At 40.5% G+C, this 15,884-nt stretch overlaps 1 protein-coding gene across 2 annotated transcripts in view; it reads left to right on the top strand.

The window, feature by feature from the left end:
• QKI (QKI, KH domain containing RNA binding) overlaps positions 1-15,884 on the top strand; it is a 108,644-nt gene that overhangs the window by 24,337 nt on the left and 68,423 nt on the right. For both annotated transcript variants that reach the window (XM_015814578.1, XM_015814587.1), the window contains exon 2: positions 11,586-11,728. In XM_015814578.1, coding sequence (XP_015670064.1) covers positions 11,586-11,728 — 143 coding nt within the window. The remainder of the gene's footprint in view (positions 1-11,585; positions 11,729-15,884) is intronic.

Genomic DNA, 15,884 nt, shown 5'->3' with positions numbered 1-15,884 from the left:
GAATTGTCCAGGCTGTCTCTGCCCTGCTGAGCCCGCCAAAAGTCCCAGTCTGCAAACGGTGCTGCAAGTTGTCTGCAGCTAAGGCGAGCTTTCTGGACGTTTCCACCCCTCCCTGCTGAGCAACTACTAAATGTAAGTAAAAGAGGGCCAGGGGTGGGAGGTGGGAGGCCGGCGGGCGCAGGGAGGGTTGCTGGCGCGCATGGGGTCCAGCAGGTGCCTTACCTCCCTTGGGCTGGGCCAGCTGGTGGCCCAGCCGGTGGTCGCTCTGCGCCCTCGCTGCCGTGTGCCATGGCCACCCAGGAGTGCCTGGGTCTGCCTGCCGCCGCATCGAATGTGCGGTGGCCAAGGTAAGGCTAGCGGAGCAGCAGCGGGCGCAGGGAGGGTTGCTGGCGCGCTTGGTGCCCAGCGGGTGGGTTACCTCCCTTGGGCTGGGCCAGCTGGTGGCCCAGCCAGTGGTCGGCCTGCGCGGTCGCTGCTGCTTGCCATGGCCGCCCAGGAGCGCCTGGGCCTGCCTGCCGTTGCACCGAATGGCTGCTCCCTTGCTCCAGGCTCGCTGAGCTCAGCTCTCCGCTCCCCTCTCCCGATACCAATGAAAGTGGCCACAATGGTGCCACACACTCAGTAGCCACCCCCCGCCCAGCACTCATTGGCCACTACGCGCTGCCTGTCGGGCGCAGCGTGGTCTCATCGGGCTGCAGTGGCGGCTCGAGGCGATCGTCGGCGCCTCGTTGACACAGGCCGGCTGCCTGTGATAGGCATCTGATGGTGACTCGGGGTACAGCCATGGGCGGGGGTGTCTGCTCCGTTGCTCCGAGCTCACTGAGCTCCGATACCAATCAAACATTCCAATGCCTGCACGGTGGGAAACCGATCCGGGCACCGCAGCAGAAGCCACAAGCTGTGGGGGATCCCTGCCGCCGCCTCCAGAGCCGGCTACAACAGAGCACCAGCCAGTTGCTTCAACCAGGCGCCGGCGGCCTCGGGATGCCCCGCCCATTGCTGACATTGCCGTGCACCATGATGCCAGGGAATCCCCGCCCCGCCGGAGCCGGCCAGAATGGAGCACCGGCCACCTGCTCTAACCAGGCGCCAGCGGGCAGTCCTAAGGTGCGCCGGAGTCATGCACGCCGCCCGGCAGGCTGCTGTCAACTGTTTTTCCTGCATGGCATTTCCGGTGGCTGGCTGCATCTTCGTCCCGTGATTGTTTGGCTCCCTCATCGTGTCCCTCCCCCACAGAAAGGGCATGGCTCTTCATGCAGGCTTGCCCCCTTGCGGGGCTTCTGATTAACCCTGTGCTCGGGTGCCCCACCCCCTGAGAAGTGTGGCAGGAAGTTCCTTTCCCAGGGAGTTGCGCGATCCCGGCGCTACCATAGGCCCCGCTGGCTGGGAAGGCGCGCCGGAGTCCCGGCTGCCGGGAAGGCGATTGCCTCGCTCTTCTCCCATCGCCTGCTCTGCCCGGCTCGAGACTGGCTGGAGCAGCGTTGGTACTTCCAACGGTGGCCACTTCAAGGTCGCACAGGTAGCCCTCGGCCACTCCCCCACTTCCAAATTGATTCCCGATCGGAGAGAGAGAGAGGGAGGGAGGAAGAGAGGGAGAGAAAGAGAGAGGGATAAAGAGATGGAGAAAGGTAGGGAGAAAGAAATAAAGAGGAAGAGAGAGAAAGGGAGAGAGAGGGGGAGAGAGAAAGAAAGAGGGAGAGAGGAAGGGAGAGAAAGAGGAAGGGAGAGAAGGAGGGAGGGAGAGAGAAAGGGAGAAAGAGGGAGAGAGAAATAGAGAGGAAGAGAGAAAGGGAGAGAGAGGAAAGGGGGAAGAGGAAAGAGAAAGAGGGAGAGGAAAGAGGAAGAGGAGAGGGAGAGGGGAAAGAGGAAAGAGAAAGGAAAGAGGGAGAGGAAAGATAGAAAGAGAAAGAGGAAGGAGAAAGGGAAGAGAGAAAGAGGAAGAGGAGAGGGAGAGGGGAAAGAGGAAAGAGAAAGGAAAGAGGGAGAGGAAAGATAGAAAGAGAAAGAGAGGAAGGAGAAAGGGAAGAGAGAAAGAGGGAGAGGAAAGAGAGGAAAGATAGAAAGAGAAAGAGGAAAGAGAAAGGGAAGAGAGAAAGGGAGAGGAAAGAGAAAGTGAGAAAGAGGGAGAGGAAAGAAAGAGAGGAAGAGAGAAAGAGAGGGAGAGGAAAGAGGGAGAGAGGAAAGCATAATCACTATGCTTTAATTATGTTCAATTTGTAAAAATGAAAATACATCCTGCATATCAGATATTTACATTGCGATTCATAACGTAGCAAAATTACAGTTATGAAATAGCAATGAAAATAATTTTATGGTTGGGGGTCACCACAACATGGTGGCCACGCCCACTTGGCGGCCACGACCCTGGCACCCGGTGATGTATAAGTGGTTGGGGGTCACCACAACATGGGGAACTGTATTATGGGGTCGCGGCATTAGAAAGGTTGTGAACCACGGCCCTAGACAAACCCCTGCACTTTTCTTGGCAAGGTTGTTCAGAAGTGGTTTGTCATTGCCTCATTCTGAAGCCTGAGAGAGTGACAAGCCCAGGGTCACCCAGCTGGCTTTGTGCCTAAGCAGATCTACAAGTCACAGTCTCCTAGTTTCTAGCTTAATGCCTTAACCATTACACCAAACTGACCCTTAATTATGCAAGTGCATCACATTTTTAGCATATATTCAGATTATAATGCACTAAAATACACAGATCTCTTTTTTTTGCATACACTGCTAGCTGACCTGATCCATCATGCTTTTATTTTTTCTTAATCAAATATAGGACTTGTATTTGCAGTACAATTTAACTTGCTGACTTTTAAAGATAAATCTTTGATACTGATTAATCTTGTAACTGTCTTTTGAGGTGTTTGCTATATCCTCCATCTGGTATGGTTTGCAAATGTGATAATCATATTTTCAAATGCCATCGACTTAAACTATGCTCCCTGTCTTTTTACTCAGTAGTTTGCCACTTTTTCTTTTGTCAATTTCTCTATTTATATACATTTGAACAAATTTTCCTTTTGGGGAGGAAATCAAAGGAGAACAAAGTATATTATGGAGTTTAAAAACTCTGCCTTCTCACGGTCACCTGTCCTACTGTCCTTTCTTGACAACTGGCTTGCCCTTTCTTTTCTATACTTAGATAGCCCAAAAAAAACTTTGTGTTGCTTTTAGTGTCTCTTGCAAGCCTAAGTTGATTTTGCACTTTAACTTTTCTTTCCTTCTATAAATACTATATACTGGCTGGTTAATCCCCTTGATGATTCCATCTACTTTCCATTTCCTACACATGTTCCTTTAACTTGCAGAGTCAAAGAAAACTCTCCCATGTATCCGCAAATGTTTTCTAAGCTGTCTCCCCTTGTAATTCAGGTATATTATCTACAGTAGTTTTCTAAGCTGCCCCCCCCCCATTGTAATTCAAGTACTTTGTTTTATTTGAAGAAATTGTGTTTCAAGTATTTCATTTTTTAAATTTCCCCAACCTTTTGATTTAAGGATTTGTACCTATACTATCTTATCTATCTCATCTAATATTCCTTTAAGTCTGCTGAAAATGGCTCTCCTGAAATCTGGACTGCATATTTCAGGTTTTTTTTTTTCCTGTAGATGTTTAAACTGCAAAATGACATGGTCACTTTCTTCCAAAGTTCTTGCTGTTGTTTACCTCTTCAACTAACTTTTTCCTGTTGGTTAGGAGCAGGCCTGGGATATGTAATCACTTTGTCTCTTCTTTAACCTTCTGGAAAACAAAACAGCAAGATCTTGTTCCTGGCTTACTGATCTGGAAAACACCCCTACAATAATATTTTATTATACCTCCTTACATTCCTACCCAAATGCTTTTAACTGTACATATCACGCTCAGATAATTCACACAATAAAAAAGAAACTAAATAATAATTGAATGGGGGACATGGATTAGTTCAATAATAATTGAAGCATTGCCTTTAAAACAGAAATACTGGAATTGTTGTGAAAGGAATGGTAAGGCTTGAAAAGGAGAATGAAAACACTGAGAATGGGAATAAGCTCGATGAATTGAAAAAAAACCCAAATTGCTGGTGAAAAAGCACTAAAATATGGAATCAGCCAAAAAGGATGGGGAAACAATGAACCATAATAACAGTTCAGTAATGGAAAATACATCTTGTTTTCCCAAATCTTGCCACCCACCCAAAAAGCAGTACTAGAGTGGCAATTGCAACAATGACACTGATCCATTATGCGTGATTATAGAAACTGAACTCAAGTATTGTATGTCACCAGGTAATGGACAAGATTCTCGATTTGTTTATTTGTATTCCACCTTTATTGTTTTTACAAATAACTCAAGGCGGCAAACATATTCAATACTCTTTCCTCCACAACCACAACCCCTGTGAGGTGGATTGGGCTGAGAGAGTGTGACTGGCCCAAAGTCACCCAGCTAGCTGGCTTTTGTACTAAGGCAGAACTTGAACTCTACTGCTTTCTAGCCTGATACCTTAACTATTAAACCAAACTGGCTCCCAGGACTGGTGTTCACCATATACATACTGCATGTATTTTGTCCATATAATTTCCAAACTACAGGTTATATAAATTATTAATAAATATTTGAAAACTTGGAAGATAAAGCCTGTTGAAAAATAAGAAATCAAAATGTGCAATATTGTGATGATAGATGGAATGGAATCTCAAAAGCCGAATCTAAATATTTTTGTTCACTTGCCAGTACCTGACTTCCCATGCAATGTTTATAGTAAAATATCAATATTTTATTTCTTTTGTAGTTTTATGAAAGAGATGGCATAGATCAGTGTTTCTCAACCTTGACAATTTTAAGGCATGTGGACTTCAACTCCCAGAATTCCACAGCCAGCAATGTTGGCTGTGGAATTCTGGGAGTTGAAGTCCACATGCCTTAAAATTGTCAAGGTTGAGAAACACTGGCATAGATGGTTTATTATTTTCATAAAATTATAACTCTGTAATATTGGGCATGTTTTGCTTTCAAAAATAGATATGATTTAAGGGCAAACACATCTATTAGAAATATGGGGTATTTCCATAGTTAACAAAGATTCCTAACTTTTAGCTATAGATCAGTGTATGCCGGGGTACCTCCCCCACAAACAATTATGTTTGTCTATTGCAGAGATACATTGCTTCAGATGGTACTTTCTTGTTGAAACTGGATAGCCCAGATGTAAATCTCCTGAATTCAAGCTGACATGAACTTGATATAAATCTTCACTAGTGAGATCCTTCCTGGATCAGCAAGTCTTTCCCAGATCTTTCTGATATTCTAGGGGTGTCAAACTCAATTTCATTGAGGGCCACATCAGCATTATGGTTACCCTTAAAGGGCCAGTTGCATGTAAGACTATGTATCATATTAGTTCAGGGCCAGCAGCAGCTTCGAAGGAAGTGTGTGCACTTCAGCAACGCCTGGCTTGGGTTCCTCGACTAGCTTTGGCCCGGGCCTGGCACATGCGAGCGCCCGTTTCCTCTTGTCTTTGGGGAAAAGTCTGTGAGGTGAGCGGCTACTTGTGGGAAAGTGCAGCACAGAGGCAGGGAAAGGGCAGCGAGGCAAGGATGAGAATTGAAGAAACACATGACCCAAGCGCCTTCTGTATTTTCTCTTTCCTTCCCTTGGCCAGCCATTCGTTCTCGGGTAGAGAGCGCTTTAGCCATGCCCACCGACCTGCCCCTACAGTTACTGCTGCCGCACAGCTCCACACATTGGAGAGGCTTCTGCTGCCCATATCTGCTAGCGCTGCTGCCACTGACAGGACACCCAAAGAAGCGAGGAAGTAACTACTCAGTCACCTCCTCCTACTAGTCTGCTTGCGGGCCAGATCTAATCTGGTCCACGGGCCTTGAGTTTGCCATGTCTGTTCTATAAAATAGAATAATTATTGTTTAATTTATATTTGAGGAACAGCCATTGATAATATTCCTACATATGTTTTGTATGCAATGGCATACTGATCCCTGTATAATACTTTAAACATTTTTCTAATCTTTAAATTAACTTAACTAAAAATGTATCTTTGCTGGAGATGTTTTGTTTAGTCAGTTTTGCCTTAATATGCTACAGGTTCCTAGCTTTGTGTCAGTAGCTTTGGTACTTTCAAGGTAAATATTAGAGCAGTGTTTCTGAACCTTAATATGTGGACTAACTCTCCAAATTCCCTAGCCAGTGTTATAGATGCATGCATTATATAAATGCCTCAGTGAAATGTGTCTTAAAACTTTATAAGTTCATAGTACAGTAAGTTCGAATTAGTCTGGGACTTCCTATGACTGTTTCTTTAAAAAAATGGGAAAAACCATAAAGGGAATATTGAAATAAAACATGTTTTGTTTCTGCTGTTTATTTTCTCTTACAGGTATATATTGATTGCAAATCTTAATCAGATATATAAACATGCATATGATAACTTATTTCTTCATTGCCTGAAGTGAGATTTATTTAAACAAATTCTTAGAATCAGCACAATATATGGCCTATTTTGATATTTGATCTTGGTTGCTGTGTGTGCAAAAAATAAATAAAGCTTTACAAAGGTGTATTGAAAGAAAAGTTACCAGGATCTTTAGTACATTTTCACTTGATATTTGAATATTTGTATCTGTATTACAAAAGATTTCATTCATTTTTACAAATTGTAAAGTGTGTTACTAGAAATCATTGGTCAAATCCTGATGTAATGGTTTTTGATGGAAAAGTTGCACTTATATACATATAAGAGTTTAAAACTTGACAAGGGCATTTTATATATAAAATGATAAAGCTGAAACATTGACATTTGAAGGGAAATAATTAAGAATGTCCAGTTATTTTAAATCTTACAAGATGATGGGACTGATTAGAACAATCAACCAATGAATGATTTAATATTTTAAAATGAAAGAAAATTATATAAGCTAAATAAAACATTGATAAGAGGAAATAACTAGTTTTGAAATATTTATATTTTCAGTTATGTAATTGATTTAGATCAGAGTTTGATAGAAACTGGATTTTTGTTTATTCTAATGAAGAAAAGAAATGTTCCGAGTCTTTCTACAGGTGCAGGCTCTTAATTGCATTGAGAAATTCATTCATGCAGAATTGGTTGCTTATTTATTAACTGCTCAAAATATTCATACTTGCTTACACAGATACTTTGGACATGAGATACTATTGGAGCTAGAACAGAAATTGGTTTTTTGGTGCTAAGCTGTTTTATGTTTCAACCAAAAGTAAAAAACAAAAACACATTTTCACTGCCACTTGTTGTGGGACTTTTGACCTAATTCTGATACTCAGAAATCATGGCTTCTGTAACCAAAATGTTAACCATCCACAAAAATGGAAGGGGGCTTTAGTGAGCAAAGAAAAGTAGCCAAAACAAAACACTCCCTGTAGCAGAAGAAACCCGATCAAGTTCAGAGCAGTTTCCGAGTGTACAATTTTTTAAAATAAAAATTATTATAGGAGAACTTTAATCAAGAAATTCAAGAAGGAATAAGATGCCTTATTAGCCAAGGAGTAGAATGTTCTCTATGTGTGACTATTTGAAAAGTTATTTTAGAGGGAATGGCTATTAAAAAGGAAACAATAAATAGGAAACAAACATTAAATAGGAATAAATATTTTCAGCATATTTTTGTAGATTCATCTTCTTTCTAAACTTGCCCAGGTGTTTCTAACATTAGATATAATTTGTATAGGAACTGCTCGATTTACAAACATTTATTTAATGGTGGTTGAAAGTTACAATGGCATTGAAAAAAATTGACTTACAGCCTGCTCAAAGTTATGACTGTCACACTACCTCTATGGTCACATGATTGTGATTTTGGCACTTGGCAACCAGCTCATGTTTACAATGGTTGCAACATCCTGTGATCATGTAATTGCAATTTGCGATTTTCCCAGTTGACTTCCAACAAGCAAACTCAATGGGGAAATTAGGGATGGTTGCAAATCATGATCATGTGATATGTTGATAATGACCGGTAAAAAAAGGTTGTGAAGTTGGATGTGCAGTCATGTGATGTCTCACTTAACAACCATGTTGCTTAACAACAAATGTTCTGGTCCCAATTGTGATCATAAATAAAAGATTACCTATTCTGATGTACTTAGATTTCCTTACATTTGGAACTTAGTTGATTCTTAACATCTGAGGAAATACATGCTCATTACAATCAAAGGCCTTTCTATAGTCAGTGAAGCACGTAATTCTTTTTAGTTTCCTTTGTCTTACTCAGTTATCCAGTATGCATCTGAAATAATCTCTTATTCCTCAGCTGTTATTAAAACCAACTTGACTTGCTGGTAGCTCTTTTTCTATGTAGGGCTCTAATCTGCCTTGTATGATCTTAAGTTTTATTTTGCTAGCATGTGAAATTAAGAACATTATGAGACACCTTGCTTACTGTTAACTCTCCCTTCTGTAGTATTGATATGTTGACATCTGGTTTGTTTTCCATTGTGTTGTTCACCAGGTATGTTGGTTTAGTTTGTTTAGAAATGTTACTGATTCTTAAGTTGCTTCCCATATTTCTATACCAGTGATGGCAAACCTTTTAGAGACTTAGTGCCCCAAAACCGCCCCTGCCTCCCCGCCCACTCCACCCCTGTTCTGCCCCCACTCCCCTGCAAGGCCACCCACAGTCTCCACGGCCCACCACAGTAGATCGCCCAGGCAGCCCAGCAGCGCCGTGGCAGCCACGCCCTCCACCCATGCCCTGCATCATCTGCGCACGATGGGGCGCGAGGGCACAGTCTTATCCCCGCAGCCTGGCTGCCATGTCCTTGGCTGTGCTGCTCCGTGCGGACCACGCTCAGGGTTGACTCTCCTTCAGGGGGGCTTCTGGTGAGGAGGGAGCTGCGGGGGAGGCGGGTCTGGGGTGATGGCGTGCGTGCCCACAGAGAGGGCTCTGAGTGCCGCCTCCGGCACGCGTGCCATAGGTTCGCCACCACTGTTCTATACTGTAGATACTGCATCAATCCTTGTTACCTTTTGATTAGGATATTGAAATCCTTACCGTATAGAATTTTGATACACACCTTACATCTTTGATCTAAAATCTATTAGTCATTAAAACTGGCTGAGTGACTTTGAGCTAGTCACTCTCTCATACTTCAGCCCATCTCATAGGAGTGTTGTGGGGAAAATTTGGTATTGTTCATCTAGATAGGTGTTTTTTTGCTTGTTTGAATTGAAGACTGTTAGCAATGAATAAATAATTGAATTTGCAGAAAGTGATTCTCCTGCTTTATTGTCAACCTCCCCTTTTTCTACATCAGTATCATATTGAAGAGTTGTTCATTTAATGATATGAAATCATTGATTAAATGAACCCAAATATAGACTTTGCTATTCCCCCCTGTTTATGAAACACCACTTCATTTTTCATAAGCTGCAAAGATAGAATTACAATGGGATTTTCTTTTCTTGCATGGTAGCATCTGCAACTAGACATTTCAAAAGCTTTAATCTAGCCACATCATAAACAACATTAGTATTATGAAACATCCTCTATCAATCGCATGTTGAGTGCCATCTGACTTCAGGGGCCCATCACTCAGCACTTATATCAGCAATCACTTTGTCTTTGCTGCCCATGAGATTTTCTTGATAAAATACAGGAATGGTTTATCCTTGCTTTCTCCAATGCAGTATGAAGTGAGGCCTTTACGATTAGTACTAAAGCAATCATCTGCCTCAAGAATCTCCCTATATCACTCTTCTGCCCAATCTAAATGCCTGCTTGCTTTAGTTAAGCAGCTGAGATGACTTTTGGGAGACCCTGCTGGGAGTATATATTCTAGGCATACATTTCTGGTGTTCTTTGGTCATTCCGCTGGGAACAGTTTCACCCCCCACCACATTGTAATGCCATAGCAGGACTGGGGGACAGGGGATATTTCTCATGATGAATATTAAAGAAAAAATATTTGTGTCTTTTCATTAGGCAAATCAGATTGTCCGTACCCCTGATAAAAGTTACTACCTTCTACAGTTGTTCCAAGAATTCAAAAATGATGGAGAAAGGATAGTAATACGCAATACTACCTCTTTGAGGGAATGGGCAATACAGAAATGTGATAGATAGATAGATAGATAGATAGATAGATAGATAGATAGATAGATAGATAGATAGATAGATAGATAGATAGATCAAAAACCAATAATTAACCTACATGGAGGTAATTCTTATCAAAAATAGTAAGAAAACTTGCAGGGGAGAAAGACGGTTGGTTGAAGTTTTTGTGCAATTTTTCATCACTATCTGACTTTGGATAGTCACATTTTACAGGAAGGAATTTCCAAGGAGATTGATTTTACAGTGACAGAATCTGGTGGGCAGAATCTGTAGTCCCATCTTTTTAAATCAGACTGGTTGCTTGATACCCATTTGAAGTTATTATGATGGCCTCAGCAAGGGTGTTTACAACCTCTAAAGAGCTTCCAGCTATTGTACAATTTGCCAACTCCCCTCACAGTCACATGATCTCAATATGGGAGTTTGGCAACCTAGGACTAGTTGTCAAGTGCCCCACAATCGTGTAATTACTATTTGCAATCTTTCTATGCCAGCTTCCTAAAAAAAAAAATCAATGGGAGAGTTGGTAGGGAAGGTTGCAAGTGCTGCCTCCTGTCAAAGAGCTAAGATCCTCTTTCCCCCACAACTCTTTCAAAATGAAAGGACTGCCTGTTCGGAGGAAATCTTAACTCTGTTCATAGAGGAGATCCTAAAGACTTGAGCTCTGCTTCTGCAGCCTACCAGAGGAGTTCCCTTTCATGCACTAAGGGGTTCCAGAAAAGGAGATCAGATCCTAAAATCCTCTGGCAGGCTTCAGGAACAGAGGTGGGAATCTATCTGAGCTCATTTCTCCTCTCCACTGAAAGAGTTCATCTCCCTTCCAGGCTGTTGGAAAGAGCTCCATTCGATGAACTTGAACTTGAACTCCTCTAGTGGTGGAGGAAAAAAAAGCTCAGATACCAGTTCTGTTTCTACAGCTCATAAGAGTAGTTCCCTTCCATGGATGGAGGGGACTTGAACTCCATAGGCAAGTTCGTTCACTCCGTGCACTTCAGGAGATTGCTCAATGGCCACAGTTGGAAGGGTTGGGATTACAGTAGTTGAGCAAAGCAGTCGGGTGGTCAAGGACTACCTGTATTTTGAATAGTTGACAGGTAAAGCAGAAAGTTGCTTCTGCCCATAATGGTGAACAGGAAGAGGTTGAAGCTCTGTAGACTGTGTGCCCTGCAAGCCTGAGAATCAAAGCTTTATCCTTTGGATTTGTAAACTGAAAACCAGTTCATTCCCAAGACTATTTGAAAATGCAAAAACAAGTTTATATAAAATCTCAGAGACTGTTTATGGTGAGCAAAAGTGCATTTGGAGATGGTCCCTAATTGCTGCCCATCAGTACTTTCTACTTAAAAAACAGAAATGTATTTAAAATACATCTTTGTGTGCTCAGCTTCTAATTACTTTGCTGATTAATGTTCCATAGAGATGGCAGTTAATAAATTATTGTTCCAGATTTTTAATTTTGGTAATATAACACACAGTATATTTTTCTCTTACAGAAATTAGCAGAGTACGGAAAGACATGTATAATGACACATTAAATGGTAGTACGGAGAAAAGAAGTGCAGAGTTACCTGATGCTGTGGGACCTATTGTACAGCTACAAGAAAAACTGTATGTGCCTGTAAAAGAATATCCAGATGTAAGTATCTACTAGTCAGATAATTGTTTTTCTTCTGGTTCATGTGATACCTTCGTAGTGTATTTTTTCATGTGACCTCTATTGTACAAATGTTGCAGGCCCAAGAATGCTATTGAGAGGTAAGCCTGTATTTGCTATTTATGGCTTCATCACAAGTGTGATGTTGCTGTTTTTTAAAGTGGTAAAGTTTGCAAACATTTTACACGTATCCATAATCCTGCAGTATTATTACCTTCAGTGTGATCTGAACTTACAAAAAGGCCTGTTAAAAGATAAAGAGATTCTGATTAAATAGCACACAGCATACTATATCTCAGTGATAAGCTTTCAGGCTGAATGATCCTGGTCTAGTTTTCTTTTTTCTGATATTTCTCTAGAAGTTGTGGCTGGCATTTTCAGAGGCAGAGTGAGCTGCTTTGTGGCATATTTCTCAGCAGCTCGCAGGTACCCGAAATGGGCTAATTGGAGGCTGGAATTTGAATTTGGCCAGCTGATCTGTAACGGATCCAATGTACAGGACTCCAAGAAAGCTACTTTCTGATTGGATCCTTCTCCAGTTGGCCCATTTTGAAATTCAAAGACCAATGAAAATACAATTTGTTCTATTTAGCTGTTCTGCTCTAAATACTGTAAACTTGTATGTTTCTTTTGCTGAGCTGCAGGATTTTGTTTTCTATAAAAATAATATTTCTAATTAATGACAGTAAGTTCCCACTTGTCTACAGAACGTTGTTCGAAAGCCTCATTCAGGTGGTTTTTGGCAAACTTCAAATAGGCAGCAATCAACTTTCGGAGAGCAGTTGTTTCATCATTCTTGTTCATTTTTTTAATGGTAGACTCATTTGTATGTTACCGTATGTTCAGTTAAAATACAACACAGCAGAAAATGCAACACAGCAAAAAATGCCCGCAGCTCCTTTACAAAATATTTTATGCCTTATTCTTGGTGTGGCTTTCCATGGATGAATAAGAGCGGTGTTACATTTTCTCCATTTGTACACTGTCTGCCTGACTGAGGAATGATAAGAGTCTTTCATAATAGTTTAATAGCCTTTTCCAGTCTCGTGAGCATAAACAACACTTTTTTTGAATTCTCCTAAGAGCTCTTTTGATCAAGCATAGTCAGTTTTACAAACTAGTGTCATGAAAAGTAGACTCTGCTAGTCACAATCAACACATGTGTCCTTTTCTCCTTCTCAAACTGACATCATATTGTCATCTTGTTATTGGAACATCTGTCTCAACCTACTCTCTTAAGAGAGCTAATTATTGTAGACTTCACATACTTTTCCAAAAAAAGACAGTGAACATTTTTGAAGTATATTCAGGGAAAAATGGCAAAATAAAGTGTTTTTGCATGGTTCAATTTGAATATCCTTATCTGGGACTTAAATGAAGTTCTTAATGCATTAAAAACCTTATTGCATTACTGTAGGATTTGGGGTACTTATAATAGTTTCATGAACATTCTTTCACTATGGCATAAGAACAAGTATGGTCTAGCACAGTGGTTCTCAATCTTTTTAATGCCGCGACCCCCAACCGGTCGTAAGTCGAGGACTAAACCGGTCGTAAGTCGAGGACTACCCAACCGGTCGTAAGTTGAGGACTTTCCCTGGCCGGGAGCGCTGCGCATGTGTGGTTCCGCCCCCTGCGCTGGCCGAGGCGTAGCTGGCAAGCGGCAGAGACAGAGCAGGCCGACCACCAGCTGGCCCAGCTCAAGGGAGGTAAGGTACCCGCCGGAAAAGGGGAAAAAATGGTGGACAAAAAATGGCGGACAGCCTTGCTTGGCGACCCCGTGAAATGGTCGATCGACCCCAAATGGGGTCGCGACCCATAGGTTGAGAACCGCTGGTCTAGCATGCTAGATAAATGACATTTGATAACAGAATAACAGAGTTGGAAGGGATCTTGGAGGTCTTCTAATCTAACCCTCTGCTCAAGCTGGAGATCCCATACCATTTCAGACAAATGGCTGTCCAATCCCTTTTTAATGCCTCCAGTGATGGAGCATCTACAACTTTTGAAGGCAAGCCATTCCACTGATTGATTGTTCTCACTGTCAGGAATTTTTTTCCTTAGTTCTAAGTTGCTTATCTCTTTGATAACTTTTTAACCATTGCTTTTTGTCTTGCCTTCTGGTGCTTTGGAAAATAGGTTGACCCCTTCTTCTTTGATGCAACAGATAATTCACTCCCCCCCAACTAATGATGTAGTACTGCAAGAGCTATGCTTCAATTGTGTTGATATAGTATAATGAGCATATACAAACTTCATAGTTTGATTTCTTTAAAACAGTATTTTTATTGTACAACATTCCTGACTAAGAGAGAGAGAGAGAGAGAATTTTTTTTTTACTAATGCCATAGTTTAATTAGAAAATGGCTCAGATTAAATTATATTCTTTGGTTAATATGCTTCATATTTATAGAATTATGTTTTAATTTGATTGTCCAGATAATGCTTTGATTAACATGTTAAATACTAATGTATGCAGGAGTTTTTAAGGAACACATACAGTAGTAGTGTATAGATATGTCTAGAAGTTGATCCAGGCTTACTGATACCCACATGTATCAGAGGAGAGTAGTTACATAATAATTTTTCCTACTTACTGTTATGGGAAGAGAAAGTATTGTTTTTTTTGGGGGGGGGGGTAGGTATATCATTAATCATTTGATTGAACTTTTGATGTTTTGTTTGTTTATAAAACTGCTTTACTCTATGTAACATATCTTCATTATAATTAAACATTTAAATTATACTGCTGGATGTGTAATTGAAGAATAGAATAGAAATAGGAATAGAGCTGGAAGGGACCTTGGAGGTCTTCTAGTCCAACCCCCTACTCAAGCAGGAGAATCTATACCATTTCAGACAAGTGACTGTGTAGTCTCTTCTTAAAAATCTCCAGTGATGGAGCTTATGGAAGTACATTCTGCAAAATATGTTTAAAATAGTTCTGTATATGGTCTGTGACCTCAAGATAGTGACACATTCTAGAAAACTGAAAGAATGGAAATTTGGCTTTGTGTTACCTAATGCTGAAACTATTAAGTAGGATGCCTTTCCTTCAGAAAGTGTATTAAATATGTTTATTTTTGTTATTTCAATTTAATCTTGTTTGATATACCATAGTTTATAAGGGAAATTAAAGTGTTGTTTTCTATTGGGATTTTTCCTCGGAGTAGGTGACAACGATCAGTTTCTCTTCCATAGACGAGTAGTGTATCTCTGACACTTGTCAGCATTGTCACCAAGTAGGTGATAAAGCACTGGAAGCATTGGTCAAAGCTGACTTAAGGCATTCTCTGGGGATCCATTCAACATTAAATAGACTCATTATTAAAACAGAACTGATCAAGCATGATAAAGTCCTGCTTATATGTCTTCTCAGTTAATTGATCAGCAAATGAATTCTTTGTTGGAAATGCTTCGCTATGTGAGCTATCAACTATTTGAGATTGGTCATGCTAATCTGTTGTACTGTATAATTCTAAATGTTGCTGCAGAATATATAAAAAAAACAGGGTTTTGTGGCTATTTTACCATGCTGTGAGTTGCATATGTATAAAAGTATAGCATTTTTTCCCCTAGCAATACTGTAGGTTAGAGTAACAGCAACACTCCAGCAATTCTTTTGAAGGACTTTTGTGGAAATAACCAAATTGTTCATATTCTAGTTTCATGGAACATACATATTATTCTAGATTGATTAATTAATTTGAAACAGAACAGTTGCAAAAGATTTTATTTTTTTAATAGAGTGAAAAGTTAATTATTTTAAATTAATGTTTTTATTCTAATGTAAATTGATTAAAATATTTTTTCTAGTTATAAATGTGTTAAGTAATACTACAATTTTTTTATGGCTTCACTATTTTGAGTTAAAAAAGTATCAGCAATTGAAATAAAATCTCAATGGATAATCTAAAAAAATGTGTCAGATAAAATCCTTTTATGGAAGTCCCATAAATTAAGTATTCTCAGTTATACTTTTTGCAGTTATATTGCTAAGGATTCAGTATGTTTTTCTTTTAGTGTACAGATCTAGCACATTCTTTTTCTGAACATTTAGAAAAGAAATAGATTATGTCTTTAAGGATTAAAAGATTATTTTTTCACTCCGTATTTAACATCAGCAGATATATATGTT

Source organism: Protobothrops mucrosquamatus, unplaced genomic scaffold (assembly GCF_001527695.2).
Source record: "Protobothrops mucrosquamatus isolate PMUCROS unplaced genomic scaffold, P.Mucros_1.0 scaffold_89, whole genome shotgun sequence".
Taxonomy (NCBI): domain Eukaryota; kingdom Metazoa; phylum Chordata; class Lepidosauria; order Squamata; family Viperidae; genus Protobothrops; species Protobothrops mucrosquamatus.
This window is presented reverse-complemented; position numbering and strand designations above follow the sequence as displayed.